The 14,715-nt window shown below is 36.5% G+C and overlaps 1 protein-coding gene across 4 annotated transcripts in view; it reads left to right on the plus strand.

The window, feature by feature from the left end:
* The window catches only part of SVEP1 (sushi, von Willebrand factor type A, EGF and pentraxin domain containing 1), a 195,020-nt gene that overhangs the window by 160,332 nt on the left and 19,973 nt on the right, over positions 1-14,715 (plus strand). For all 4 annotated transcript variants that reach the window (XR_004819523.1, XM_035723592.1, XM_035723593.1 and 1 more), the window contains 4 exons: positions 540-765; positions 3,448-3,603; positions 11,344-11,407; positions 14,517-14,690. Coding sequence is in view for 3 of the 4 variants with exons in the window: in XM_035723592.1 (XP_035579485.1) it covers positions 540-765; positions 3,448-3,603; positions 11,344-11,407; positions 14,517-14,690 (620 nt within the window). In the remaining variant the exon portion in view is untranslated. The remainder of the gene's footprint in view (positions 1-539; positions 766-3,447; positions 3,604-11,343; positions 11,408-14,516; positions 14,691-14,715) is intronic.

A 14,715-nucleotide genomic window follows, 5' to 3' on the forward strand; every position in this document is an offset into this window, starting at 1 on the left:
GCAAATTTTAAAAAAATCATAGAGTATTTTAGAGCCAGGTTGATTTGAGTTTGAACACCAATACTGTTGTTACATAATAGTATCTACTACTCAGGATTAAAAGAAATACCCTATATAAAGGACTTAGAACAGTGCTTGGCATAAAGTAGATTCTCAATAAATATTAATTATGTCATATTCTTACTAATATCTGAGTCTGTTTTGTGCTTTGTCTAGAATTTTTTGAACTGTTAGCTATTTGCAGAATAAAAGTGAATTCAGTATTGATATTATCCACAACAAGGGTAAATAATGTCAACAACATTTAAATCAACTTTAGGCTTGGCCAATTCTTAATGTGGACAGCTAAGGACTGATCTGCTTGTCATTTGTTACGTTGGTGTTTTTGCACGGCAATGCCATTCCCTTGACATTCAAATCACTTTCAATATATCACATAAAATATCTACTGAGCTTTGTAACAGCATCTTAAATCCAAGAATAAGTCACCAACTGTATTGTACTCTCTTTAAGGCACTTATTTTGCTTTTCCATTGCAGGTGTCTGGAAGGTTATGTGATGGATAAAGATATAGATACATTCACCTGCCAGAAAGATGGTCATTGGTTTCCCGAGAGAATCTTCTGCAGCCCTAAAAAATGCCCTCCTCCAGCAAATATAACACATATACGTGTTCATGGGGATGATTTCAGTGTGAATAAGCAAGTTTCTGTGTCATGTGCAGAAGGGTATATCTATGAGGGAGTTAACATATCAACGTGTCAGGTAAGATTCTCTGTCCTAGAATGTGTATGTGTAACTCATTTATATATATTAAATGTGTGTGTGTGTGTGTGTCTACAGCAGTATCTGACTATCCTGAAAAGAAAAAAATGTCTCAAGTTTCCAATTGTGTCAAGAATTTGAGGAGTTTTTTGGTAGAAATATTGTAAAACATGGCTTTCTTTTTAATATTCCCATTTTTAAACTAAAAAAATGCCAAGAGTAGGTGAAAAGTGCCAAAGTGAGATAAAATGTTAAAATATCTATAACAAAATATTCATGAAAAATTAACCATAAGTCAGATGGTCTACACATAAATGTAGTAAAGAGTGTCCTTGTATGGGAAACGAGCCCTGACTGATACCAAATGTTTCCAGTTTTAGTAGAAAAACCAGAGGTTGCAGAAACAGACAGTAACTTAGATCAAATCCTGTCTCTGCTACCTACTACTTGTGTGACTTTAAGAAAGTCACTTAAAATGTCTGAGCTTCAGTCTCCTTATTTGAAAAAATGTGTATAACAATATATGTCTTGTATGGTCAGAATGAGGAACTAGAGAGTAAATGGAGGGAAATGCCTAGATCAGCACCATAAAGAGCAGATATCCCTAACACACCCTCTTCACCAGAGAAAGAAAAATAAAGTGAGTTATCGATATATTCTTCTGTTGCTGGAGTTGGGGGAGGGAGGAGCTGAAAGGGGGGGGACAGGCTGTATGGTATAAAAATGACTTTTACCTTAAACATTCCTTTGAACTCCATCTCAAATATTGACAGGCTCTGTGATGACCTATTTCCCCCCCCTTATTTGTAAATCTGTAATGGGAAGAATTAAATTATTTAATGTTTATAAAGCATCTAGTACATACCTGACATTTAGTAGGGACTCAAGAACTGTTTCATAATCCTCCTGGTTTTCCATTTATAAATCATGCATACTCAGTGATTCATTGCTACCAAACCTAAAAACAGGAACATCTCAGGAAACAGGTCAGATGACTGTCAGAGTTACTGCGCTCTCAAAATTGGTATCATTCCAGATGGTCCCTTCTAGATTTAGAGCTGAAGCAGTTTGAGGGACAGCTTTTTCAAGGACCCCGAGCTGTTTGAAATAAACTTACAGGAAGTTTGTCCTGTCGGGACATGCTTAGGGAATTAATTCAACGTTCCTCCAGAGCTTGTCTGGGTTGGGTGTGTGGACAACTGGATGCTCCTCCGTGTGCCCTGTAGGACCCTGATGTATGGGTTTGGTTTATTTGTGGAGTCAATAATTTATTTTTCACAACCCTCATTACTTTCTCCACATAAGGTATGACCCCTCACACAAACCCCACACAAATGAGTTTTGGGTTGGATTCTGTTCTAAAAGGTAGAATAGACCTTTTCTAAGTGTTTAAATGCAGAAATTGTCTAAAACTATGTTCAGTGCCTAGAAAAATTTTATTTTGATACAACAAAACGATTCTGTACTTCATAGAACAAATAAATGGATGAGAAGATCAATATGAATTTTGAAGAATGAATACTGAAGGAGCTCCGGCCCTTCCTGAAATTAAGACATATTACAGAATTACAAAGGTCCTATCAGTGTGGTGTTGGTATAGATTCAGCAGACAGGAAAATGAGGGGAATGGAAGAAATAAATCAAAAGTACATCCTGATAAAGGAATCATCACAAGTCCATGAAGAAAGGAATCATTAGTAAACAAATTATTCTGATATAGTGAAGTAACCATTACAGGAAAAAACTAAAATATGCCAAAACAGATCCGGATATATCAAAAGAAACCAATACCACATAGTTTTTAAAAGTTAATAGTAATGCCCAGAATAATTTATGTAGAAAGATTTATTGAAGCATTATTCACAGTATTGAAAAATTAGAGGCAACTTATATTTCTGACATTAGGGGAATGGTTAATTATGAGGCAGACACATATATAAAATTAATTCTGCCTCAAATGTGGAATAAATGTCCTGTTTTAGACTGTTATCCAGCTCAAAGAAAAACAAAAATATTAGCAAGAGAATAACAGTCTTCAAGAGAAACATCTGGGTATGCCTCACTTCACTCAAATAGAAAGATGCTGAAAGATGTTAACTCTGAGTGGGGCAGGGGGCGGGAGGGGGGTGGCAGTAAAGTGAAATGTAAGGACACATTAGTATCAGTCATGGAATATTTGTGTCAACCTTCCAGTCTTCGTTCATCGTAATGAAAACATACTTCTTGATTTTTTTAATGGATTCTATTAGGAACAAAATTCTTGTTTTATGTGTGTAAGAAATGTCTAAAATTGTTCAGCAATAACTAAAAAGGCCATCTAATAATTAATGTGTGTTTTTTTTAAGGCCACAGATAATACGTATCAGAAGTAGAACGATCATTTTGGGGATTATTCTTCTATGCCAATATTTGCCAATTTCTTCATTCATATGTATTAACTCCTAAATGTAATTTCTTTTTTTTTAAAGATTTTATTTATTTATTTGAGAGACAGAGAGAGAGAGAGCCTGAGAGGGGGGAGGGTCAGAGGGGGAAGAAGACTCCCCACCGAGCAGGGAGCCCGATGTGGGAACTTGATCCCAGGACTCCAGGATCATGACCTGAGTGTAAGGCACACGCTTAAGCAACTGACCCACCCAGGCGCCCCTAAATATAATTTCTAATCTGTCATTTGTTATTTAGCTTGATGGCACCTGGGAGCCACCATTTTCTGATGAGTCCTGCAGTCCAGTTTCTTGTGGAAAACCTGAAAGTCCAGAACACGGGTTTGTGTTTGGCAGTAAATACAGTTTTGAAAGCACAATTATTTATCAGTGTGAACCTGGCTATGAATTAGAGGTAAGTGAATAAGTTGGTTAACTAGAATTAATTTGTTTTTCCAATATACTTGGGAACATTTTTAGTATTAACACCAGTTTGTTTCACTGATTTGGGCCCTAAAAGATTTTTTAAACTTTGTTACCGTATATCCTAACACTCTCCAAGAAATATTTAAAGTGACTTATAATTTTAAAGAACAAAGTAAGTCTCAAATTCAAAAAATCAGAGCCATGAAAAAGAAGAGGAAGCTGGAATACCAGCCACAAGACTGATACTGTTACTTTAGTTGGTCATTTAAGCCTGTGTTTTGGCCTCCTATTAATCCTGCTGCGTAACAGGGCAGTCCATCTGTCACTGTGGGGAGATGACCATAGGGATTTAGGTATACAAACTAAGATTTCCTCAAGCAATGGGTTTAAATACCTTGGAGGGTTCTTGGTTGAGATGCCAGGTTGCCGTATGGCAAGTGTGGCCTGAAAATCCTCAGAGCAGTTCTAACCAAATAACAAGTTAGGGCTCAAGACCACTCCTGGTTTGTAGTATTCAACCCCATCAGCAACACCTGTGTCTCCCTATTTACTTTGGTGGGAAGGCTGCAGTTGATTTTAATTTTTTTTTAATCACCCAGTGCTCATCATGATGAGTGCCCTCCTTAATCCCCATCACCTATTTCACCCATCCCCCCACCTACCTCCCCTCTGTAACCATCAGTTTGTTTTCCATAGTTAAGAGTCTCTTTCTCTGTTTGTTTCTGTTTCTCTTTTCCCCTTTGTTCACTTGTTTTGTTTCTTAAATTCTGCATATGAGTAAAATCATATGGTATTTGTCTTTCTCTGACTGACTTATTTCACTTAGCATCCATGTCATTGCAAATGGCAAGATTTCATTATTTTTATGGCTGAGTAATATTCCATTGTAATATATACCACATCTTCTTTATCCATTCATCAGTTGATGGACACTTGGGCTACTTCCATATCTTGGCTATTGTAAATAATGCTGCAATAAATGTAGGGGTGTGTATACCCCTTTCAATTAGTGTCCTTGTATTCTTTGGGTAAATACCCAGTAGGGCAATTGCTGGATCGTAGGGTGGTTCTATTTTCAACTTTTTGAGGAACCTCCATAATGTCTTCCACAGTGGCTGCACTAGTTTGCCTTTCCACCAACAGTGCAAGAGGGTTCCTTATTCTCCACATACTCACCAATACTTGTTGTTTCTTGTGTTTTTTATTTTAGCTGTTCTGACAGGTGTGACATGATATCTCATTGTAGTTTGGGTTGCATTGCCCTGGTAGTGAGTGATATTGAGCATCTTTTCATGTGTCTGTTGGCCATCTGTATGTCTTCTGTGGATAAATGTCTGTTCATGTCTTCTGCCCATTTTTAATTGAATTATTTGTTTTTGGGGTGTTGAGTTCTTTATATGTTTTGGATACTAACCCTTTATCAGACATGTCATTTCAAATATCTTCTCCCATTCCATAGGTTGCCTTTTAGTTTTGTTGATTGTTTCCTTCACTGTACAGAAGCTTTTTTTAAAGATTTTTATTTTTAAGTACTCTCTACATCCAACATTTTTCATAATATCCTGATTGTTTATATTTCTGTGGTGTTGGTTGTTATTTCTCTTCTCTCATTTATGATTTTATTTATTTCAGTCCTTTCTCTTTTCTTTTTTGATAAGTCTGGTTAGGGGTTTTTTTCTGATACAAGTATTGCTACTCTGGCTTTCTTTTGACATCCAGGTGCATGACAGATGTTTCTCCATCTCCTTACTTTCAGTCTGCAGGTGTCTTTAGGTCTAAAATGAGTCTCTTGTAGGCAGTTTATAGATGGGTCTTGGTTTTTCATCCATTCTGTCACCCTCTGTCTTTTGATTGAAGCATTTAGTCCATTTACATTCAAAATAATTATTGATAGATATGTATTTATTGCCATTTTATTACTTGTTTTGTGGCTGTTTCTGAAGTTTTTCTCTGATCCTTTCTTATCTAATTCTCTCATGTTTTGCTGATTTTCTTTAGCAATACATTTGGATTTCTTTCTCTTCATTCTGTGCATATTTATTAGTGGTTTTTGATTTGTGGTTACCATTAGGTTTGTATATAACATCTTCTGCGTATAGCAGTCTAAATTAAGTTGATAGATATTTAAGTTTGAACCCATTCTTTCCTCCTCACCTCCCCACATTTTAGGTGTATGGTGTCATATTTTACATCCTTTTATTTTGTGAGTTCCTTGATTGATTTTTTACAAAAATATTCATTTTTATTGCTTTGTATTTCCTACCTTCATTATGTCATTTTTGGTCTATCCTTTCCACCCAAAGGGTCCCCTTTAATATTTCTTGCAGGGCTGGTTTAATGGTCATGAAATCCTTTAGTTTTTGTTTGTCTGGGAAACTCTTTATCTCTCCTTCTATTCTAAATGATAGCCTTACTGGATAGAGTATTCTGAGCTGTAGATTTTTCTCATTTAGCACTTTGAATATATCTTACAACTCCCTTCTGGCTTGGAATGTTTCTGCTAAAAAATCCACTGGTACCCATATAAGGTTTCCTTTGTATGTAACTGTCTTATTTTGTCTTGCTGCTTTTAATATTTTTCTTTCTCGCTATATTTTGCCATTTTAGTCACAATGTGTCTTGGTGTAGATCTGCTTTTGTTGATTTTGTTGGGGGTTCTCTGTGCCTCCTGGATCTGGATATCTGTTTCTGTCCCCAGATTTAGGAAAGTTCTCAGCTATTACTTCTTCAAATAAATACTCTACCCCCTTTTCTCTCTCTTCTTCTGGGACTCCAGTAATACTTGGAGTATTAATATTAGTATAATATTATGCTAATAATACCATAATGTTATTATGTTTGATGTAGTCACTGAGTTCCCTAAATCTGTTCTCATTTTGCATAATTCTTTTTTCTCTCTATTGTTCAGCTTGATTACTTTCCATTACTCTGTCTTCTGTGTCATTATTTCTTTCCTCTTCTTCCAGCTTGCTGTTACTTCTGTTAAGTATGTTTCTTATTTTGTTTATTGAGCCCTTTATCTCTGCTATGCTGTTCCTTATCTCTGTGTTAATGGTCTCACTGATGTCCTCCATTCTTTTGTCAAGTCCGGTGAATATCCTTATGATCATCGCTTTAAATTCTCCATCAGGCATGTTACTTATATCTGTTTTGCCTAGATCTTTGGATGTGGCCTTGTCCCGTTCTTTCATTTGGGACAAAATCCTCTGTCTTCTCATTTTGTCTAACTCTCTGTGCCTGTTTCTCTGTGTTAAGAATACTATGTCTCTTATTCTTGAGGGTAATGGCTTTATGAAGAAGAGGTCCTATAGTGCCCTGCAGTGTAGTGTCCCTTGTTCCACAGGGCCTGGTGCTTCTGAGAGTGTCTCCAATGTGTGTTGCATGTGCTCTGCTTTTGTGTCCTGGCTGCTTTATCCTTCAGGCCAGTGGTCTGCAGAGGTTCTCTTTGCCAATTGTGGACAGCGTTTGTCCCTGCCCTAAATGTGGCACATTTAACTAGGTGTTCTCTGGTCTGCTTGTGAAATGAGACCTGTCACCACCACCACCACCAGAACTGAGGCCTTGCAAAACTCCCAGGTCAGGAGGTGCAGTGTTGGCAGGGGTTAAGGCTGGTCTACTGGAGTAGGGGGCCTACTGCACTGGGACTGAGGCAAGTGTGACTGGGAAGGAGCGTTCTTCTGGAGTGCGGGATGGCAGCATTGGTATAAGTGAGTTAGGTAGTGAGTGTCGACACTGCGCTGGTTTCTGCAGGTAGCCCTGTGATTCTGCTGAGGGGGGCGAGGAATGGTGCCTGCCAGTTCCTTTGTTCCAGAGGGATCTCTCCAATAATGCTGCCTCTCTGAGACACACTCTCAGATGAGCAACTAACCTCCACACTGTGTGCCCCAGGCATTCTTCAGATCACTGTGTCCATGCTGTATGTCTGGGGATGTTTGCCTGCCTTCTCTCTAAGAACAACTCCAATGTCCTCCAAGCTCTTCCAGAGCCAAACACATGGATCTTTAAAACTCTAGGCTTTGAGCCCACCAGAACTTACAAAATTCAGGCCCTCTTGCTTTCCAAGCCAATTGCTATGGGGATTCATCCTCCCCATGTGCTCCCTTGGGTGCTAGTCTGTCTCTCACTCTTCTCTGCTACTGCAGCTCCCTCCCCACTGCAGTGGCCATGGTCTTTTTCTCTCCCAAAATGCATCTCTGCACTCCCTACCTTCTTCATTGTGGCCTCTTCTCTACCTTTAGTTATGGAGTTTGTTCTGCCAGTGTTCAAGTTGACTTGAGGGGTATTTAGTATGATTTGATAGTTATCTAGTTGTATTTGTGGGATGAGGTGAGTCTAGGGTCCTCCAAGTCCACTGCCATCCTCCCCTCCTATCTGGAGTCAGTTTTGCTGAAGCATTGATCATATCATCAAACCTCAAATTTAAGAGGCTTGCTTATATTTCCTAATGTCATCATCTGGTTTTACAGGAACCTTCTTCCTGTTTTTATTGTAGTAGTGGTATTTAAATGTGGGTTTTGCAGAAGTATTCATTGCCAGTTATTTGTTTAATTTGTATAGTACATTCCATAATTTTTTGACCATGACTCAGAGAATTGTCATAAGATAGGTCCATGAAATCTGGAACTAAACTTACATGGATCTTTTTTCATTTCCTTAGAAGATTTTTAAAAAAGAAAAAAAAGAAGTATGATAATGTAATGGTTGATTGCAGTTGGAGAGTTTTTCTGGTTTTGAAATTAATTTTTTAATGTGAGAGTATTAATCTTGCAATTTGTTAAGAAGTAAAGTGGTATAAAATTTAAACTTATGAATTTAAATTTAATATTTAGTAACTAGATGGGTCATTAAGTTTGAGGAAGTAGATGATTTACCTTAAAAAATTTGGGGAATATCCCAGTGTTAACTACAAAATTGAGAGAAATGCTATAGCAATAGTTCTCATTCTAAGCTACCTGTTAGAATCGTCTTAGAAACTTTTAAGAAATATTAATGTCTAGTTACTTGCAAAAATAACCAATGCCAGGTGTGGGACATGAAATGTAAAAGATTAGCCTAGAAAAGCTTGTCATGTGAGATATTAGGGAACCTATTAAAGACTACATGTGAAAAAGACTTGGAGGCCAACTGGATGAGGTTCCCACAGGCCTACATGAGACCATTTGGGCTTCAATAAGGCAATAACTTTAATGCGCTAAACACATCAAATCTGTCATGAGTAACAGTAGACTCATAAGGACACAGAAAATCACTTGGTAACTATTAGAGGATGTTCATGAACAAATTCATTATTTTGAAAACAGACAATGAAAGGGGAAGAATTGTCTTTTCCATGCTAACTGGATGACAAGAAAACCAATAGTAAATGAATGGAAGTTTCCTTTATAGAAGTATTTCAGTCAATAATTGATAGAACTTAAATCTCAGAGTTTGCAATGCTATGAACTAGTTGATTTAGGTCATCATCATCATGGCTACTGGTGTTAGAAAAAGAAGAGGCAACCAGATATTATGTGCCTCTGGACGGAAAAACACACCATATGAAAAAGTCTTGCCAAAAAGAAGAAAAGCTGAGTTTGAATCTTATCAAACCTCTAAATCTGACTGCCAGTACCAAAGGCAGAAGTACTTGGTAAGAGATACCATAATGCAGTCATCAGCAAAATTCTGTCTGTAGAAGTAGCTAAAGAACAACTGACCCAGTTTTCCAGTTTCTGAAACAAATAAGTCGACAGGGTAAGAGGGGAAGAAATAGAAGGAACCTGTATTTTAAAGAGGTACATAAACCATGTAGACCTTATTTTAGTCTGGATTCAAGTGAACCATAAAGCAATAAGTTTTAAAGTTTATGCAACAATTGGAAATTTGACTGCTAACAGGATTGTTATTAATATTAAGGAATTGTTACTGTTTAAACTGTGATAGTGTTATTGGTTATTGTGGTTATAGTTTTAAGAGCCCGCATCTTTTAGAGATTCATACTGAAATAATTACTGGTAAATGATTTGATGTCTGGGATTTGCTTCAAAATAAGATGCATTCTTAGGAAGGCAGTAGGGCTTAGATGAAACAAGGTTGGCCTTGAATTAATCATATAAGGTGGGTGATGGCTATATGGGAGTTTGTTACTTTTCTTTCTACTGTTATATTTTGCATGTGTTTGAGTTCTTCTCCAAGCTTTAAATTCCTTATCTGCTATGAAGTAATAAATAAAATAAAATTTTATACTATATGTTTAAAAAGATTAGATTCTAAGTAATGTATTAAGGGGCTTGATTCTAAGTCAACATATGCACACAGATTTTGTTACCTGTTTCATTGCTCAGAGCCGTTGGGATATCAAATTATCTTGAAGCTGTATTCTGCCTTAGCAAGATGTCTGACAAAGAGCTCTTGCCTCTCTTTTGGTTTTACCTAATGTCTTTCATCATTATTCTTCTATTCAAAGATATTTTCTTTGAGCTATCAGTCTACTGATAAATCTTTACCTATAAAGTTTCATTGACTTTATTTTATTTTATTTTTTATTTTTTTAAGATTCTGTTGATTTTAATAGAGGGTTATTATCCTGACTTCCTAAGAAAAAGTTGAATCAATTGAGTAAACAGGTCTTTTAATATAAAGTCATTAATTTTTTCTTATTGACAAAAGCAATATGTGTTGATTATAGAAAGGTTGGAAAATGCAAAAGAAAAGTAGTTTTTCAGGATTCTTCATCCAGAGATAAACATTGTTAACATTTGCTATACTTTTACTATGTTTATATACTTATGTTTGCACAGGAAAATGTACTATTTTAGTTTGTGAATTATTTTTTATTAATTTTGAGGAGGTATATGACAAGCCATTAAAGCCAGCTCCCTTACTATTTAGGAACACTGATGATTGTAGTAAAGGATAAACAACAAAGAAGGAAGAAACAAAGACTCATAAAAATTATATCCAGAAGTCAGAAATTATATCAGAAGTCACCATCTTTGGTGAAGATTACTAATCTTAGCTCCTATATTACCTATAATAACGATAGGGGTCCAACAGCCTATATAGCCATCAAGGGTTATGGGCTATTGAAGAATGTACAAAAATATATTCAGAATAATAATTATAAATAATTTTTCAAGTAAATTCTATTCATTTTGCTTTATTTCAGAAGGTAGGGAAGTAAAATTTAGAAAGATTTTTACTCCAAATATTTAAAATTTTAAATTCTTGGGCCCTTAATAGTGTAAGTTTATCTTTAATGGATATGTTACATTGTCAAAAAATTCAATCCTCATACCAGTAAGATATTTTTACTTGTTTCATGTTCAAAGGTGTAAAAAAAACAATTCCCATTCTTTGCTGTACCTCTCAGGTATTGAAAAGTAAATTCAATTCAAAATATTTTTAAAATTTACTCAGCAAGTATACTTCCTTGACATTTCAAACACATTCCTTATCAACCTTTGCTATTGGTTATAATCAGTTGTCACTTAAATAGAAAGTGAAACAAAGTCTGTCCTTTAATTACACTGGTCAGCCTGGGTATGAATTTTGAAGTAAATTGGTGAAAGCAATTTTGAAAGTGTAAGCCTCATCCTTAAACCATATTTATTTAATGAATTCATTTAGCATTCCAGTGCTGGGAGATTCAGGTTCATAGCTAAGATTACTTTGCATTCCCTTATCATCTTTTCATCATTGACGTATAATCCTGGCAATAACCTTTTTTTTTTTTTTCATTGATTCACAGGGGAACAAGGAACGTGTTTGTCAGAAGAACAGAATGTGGAGTGGAGAGGTAGCAAGGTGCAAAAGTAAGTCACATGACATTTAGCGGTTCCAAAGACAATACTGATGATGCATAATAACAGTGTGGCCACATTTCCTTTACAAATCAGTGTTTCAATTAAAAAATATTTTTTTAATCATCTCCACAAACTGTGTGAGACTCTTTGATGGGCTTTCACTCAAGGGCATCAAATCAACAAAAGGGTCAAAAATTGTAGTAGAGATTAATGATTAAAGTGGCATAGAGTGCAAGATTACCGACTCTGGAATGGCAAACATTTTGTTAGAAATTATTTAATTATTGAATTTATTTGTCTCATTTTGTGGGTTCCCCCCCAAATAATTATAAATTAGAAGGCTTAGCATTGTCCCTTTTTGGTGATGGTACCAGCCAATACTGACATTTTTTTAAAGTGATGTTGTCACATCTATCAAGTAAATGAATAGTTGTGGAATTTTGCATTAACTCATTTTATGAGAACATCCAAGTTTATTTAGCAAGACATGAGTTAATTCTCATGAGTTTATTCCCAACACATGGCCCATATGATTCCTCTGCCAGAGACAATATATAGTTGACCCCATAAACAACCCAAGTTTGAACTGGGCATATCTGCTTACATGTGGGGGTTTTTTCAATAAATACAAGTACAGTCAGTCCTGGAAATTTATTTTCTCTTCCTTATGATTTTCTTAATAACGTTTTCTTTTCTCTGGCTTACTTTATTGTGAGAATACAGTATATAATACATATAACATTCAAAATATGTGTTAATCAACTGTTTATGTCAACAGGCTCTTTATTAGTTAAGTTTTGGGGTGTCAAAAATTATACGTGGATTTTTGACAGCATGGGATGCTGGCACCCCTCACCCCCACGTTGTTCAAGGGTCAACTACAGTTAGATAAAATAGTACAAGCCTATCAAAGTGGCAGGCTTTAAACATTTTTCCCTTGATAATCTCGGGGGAGTCATCAAATTTTCAAACTAGTTTTGGCCTCTTAGATTACCTAGTTAAGCAGCCTCTTAGATGAGTCAGCTGGTTTAGACTGGACTAAGTCAAGATCAGCTAGATTTTTTTATCTTCCTACATAAGGAAATGGGGGACGAGGAGAAGTGAAATGACCTGCCTAATATCATAAATTAAGTTAATGGCAAAGCTCAAGGACTCAAAGTATGCAAATCTTTGTTCACTGTGGTTTTAACCTTATCTTCTGGGGTGGATTAATGATTTGATTTTACATATACAGGAATTTTAAATTCTTAAAGCAATATTATATGGCAGAAACTCAGTGGAGAATATATGACTGTTTTTAGTTCTCAAAAACTTGTATAAATATTATACAGAAAAATATTTTTAAAAGCATTGAGTAACATCTCAAGTCACAGAAAGGCATCATTGGGTATTTCTGATAGTAGCATGTTTTTTTTTATCTCAGATGTTCATGATCAAAAAATGTATGAACGTATTATCTGGGAAGGAGAGAGGGGAACGAAAAGGAAAAATGTCTGTCTGGCATAGGAACCCGCCATGGTGTTGGTGAGGGGACTGTTTCAGTTCTGTGGCGGGTTTCATTCAAACTGCAATGATGGTGGTTTGTATAGTTGGTCTCTCCGAAATGCGGGATAGTTATTAAAAGTTCTGTATGAATCCTATTATTTTTTTTAAAGATTTATTTATTTATTTGAGAGAGAATGAGAGAGCAGGCACATGAGTAGGAGTCACAAAGGGAGAAGGAGAGACAGTCTCCCGCAGGTTCCATGCTGAGCACGGAGCCCAGTGCAGGACACGATCTCATGACCCTGAGATCACGACCTGAGCCAAAAGCAGGAGTTGGATGCTCAACTAACTGCTCCACCCAGGCACCCCTGTATAAATCCTATTCTTTATCTGTGGGGTTTTTTTTTTCTTTCTAAGTTATCAAATAAAATATATTGATATCCATATCTGTCAGTTTTCAGGGAAGTCTGTTCCCTGATAGATACGGATATCAATATATGTAATAGTTTAGTATATTATATAGGAATCTTTCAAATCAGCTTGCTCAGTATGAGCACTTCTCCCCCCCCAGAAATATTTGTATTTTTCATATGCCCCAGGGAAAAAGCGTATAATAAAATATATAAAAATATCAATAGTTTCATCCCTGTGGTGGAATTAAAACTATTGTTTTCTTTTTGTTTATTTGTGTTTTCTAATTTTCTACAAAGAACTTGTACCATGTATTTAGTAATTTAGAAAGAGAAAGAAAAAAATCCCACAAAGAATAGAATTTGCATTTTAACAAAATCCCTAGATGATTTCTTTTTTTTTTAAGATTTTTATATATTTATTTGAGAGAGAGAGAGAGAGCAAGAGAGAGTGGGGTGAAGGGCAGAGGGAGAAGCAGACTCCCTGCTGAGCAGGGAGCCTGATGCGGGACTCGATCCTGGGATTCGAGGATCATGACTTAAGCCAAAGGCAGACGCCCAACCAACCGAGCCACCCAGGTGCCCTCCGTAGATGATTTCTATGCACATTAGTTTGGAAGCACTGCCTTAGACCTATGGCTTTTAGCCTTAGGCACATTGGAGCATCCTACGGAGCTTTGAAAAATCCCTTGCCCAGATAAATCAGTTAAGTCAAATCTCTGGGGGTGGGACCCTACATCAGTATGTTTTTAAAGCTCCCAGGTAATTCCAAGATCCATGGTTCCAGTGTATGGAGTCCTCACCAAGCTGGATGAATCCCAGAAGAGTCGGTTAGCATCTAATCCACTAGCTCACAACCCTGAGTGACCGTTAGAAATCATATGGGGTGCTTTTAATACCAAAAGTTAGGTCACAACACAGAGATTGTGATTCTTTTGGTCTGAGATAGGGCTTGTTCATTTATACCCTCAGCATTATTAACAACAAAAGGTGGCAATATACATAAAGATAGCTAGAGTCAACAGGCAAAATACCAATCTTTAATTGCCTACATGCATTAATCAAAACTTATACATGCTGGGTTTTTTTCCTCCTTCAAAGCATATTTTTGTGTTTCACATAGGAGTAGGCTTTAATATTTTATATGATGCATTGAGTACCTTCAGCAATTGTAGGAGGATTGGAAGAAGCATTTAATATGAGGCTTTCATTTTTCTTTCTAGAGACCAGGTGTGAAGCTCCACTTGGGTTTCTGAACGGGGAAGCCAAGGTTGAAAACACTACTACTGGACCCAGGGTGGTGTATTCCTGCAATAGAGGGTACAGCCTTGAAGGGGCACCTGAGGCATACTGCACTGAACACGGAGCTTGGAGCTACCCACTTCCTCTCTGCAAACGTGTGTGTTGACTCTAGAGGTTTTC

The sequence above is a fragment of the Zalophus californianus genome, chromosome 13 (genome assembly GCF_009762305.2).
Source record: "Zalophus californianus isolate mZalCal1 chromosome 13, mZalCal1.pri.v2, whole genome shotgun sequence".
In the NCBI taxonomy this organism is placed as follows: domain Eukaryota; kingdom Metazoa; phylum Chordata; class Mammalia; order Carnivora; family Otariidae; genus Zalophus; species Zalophus californianus.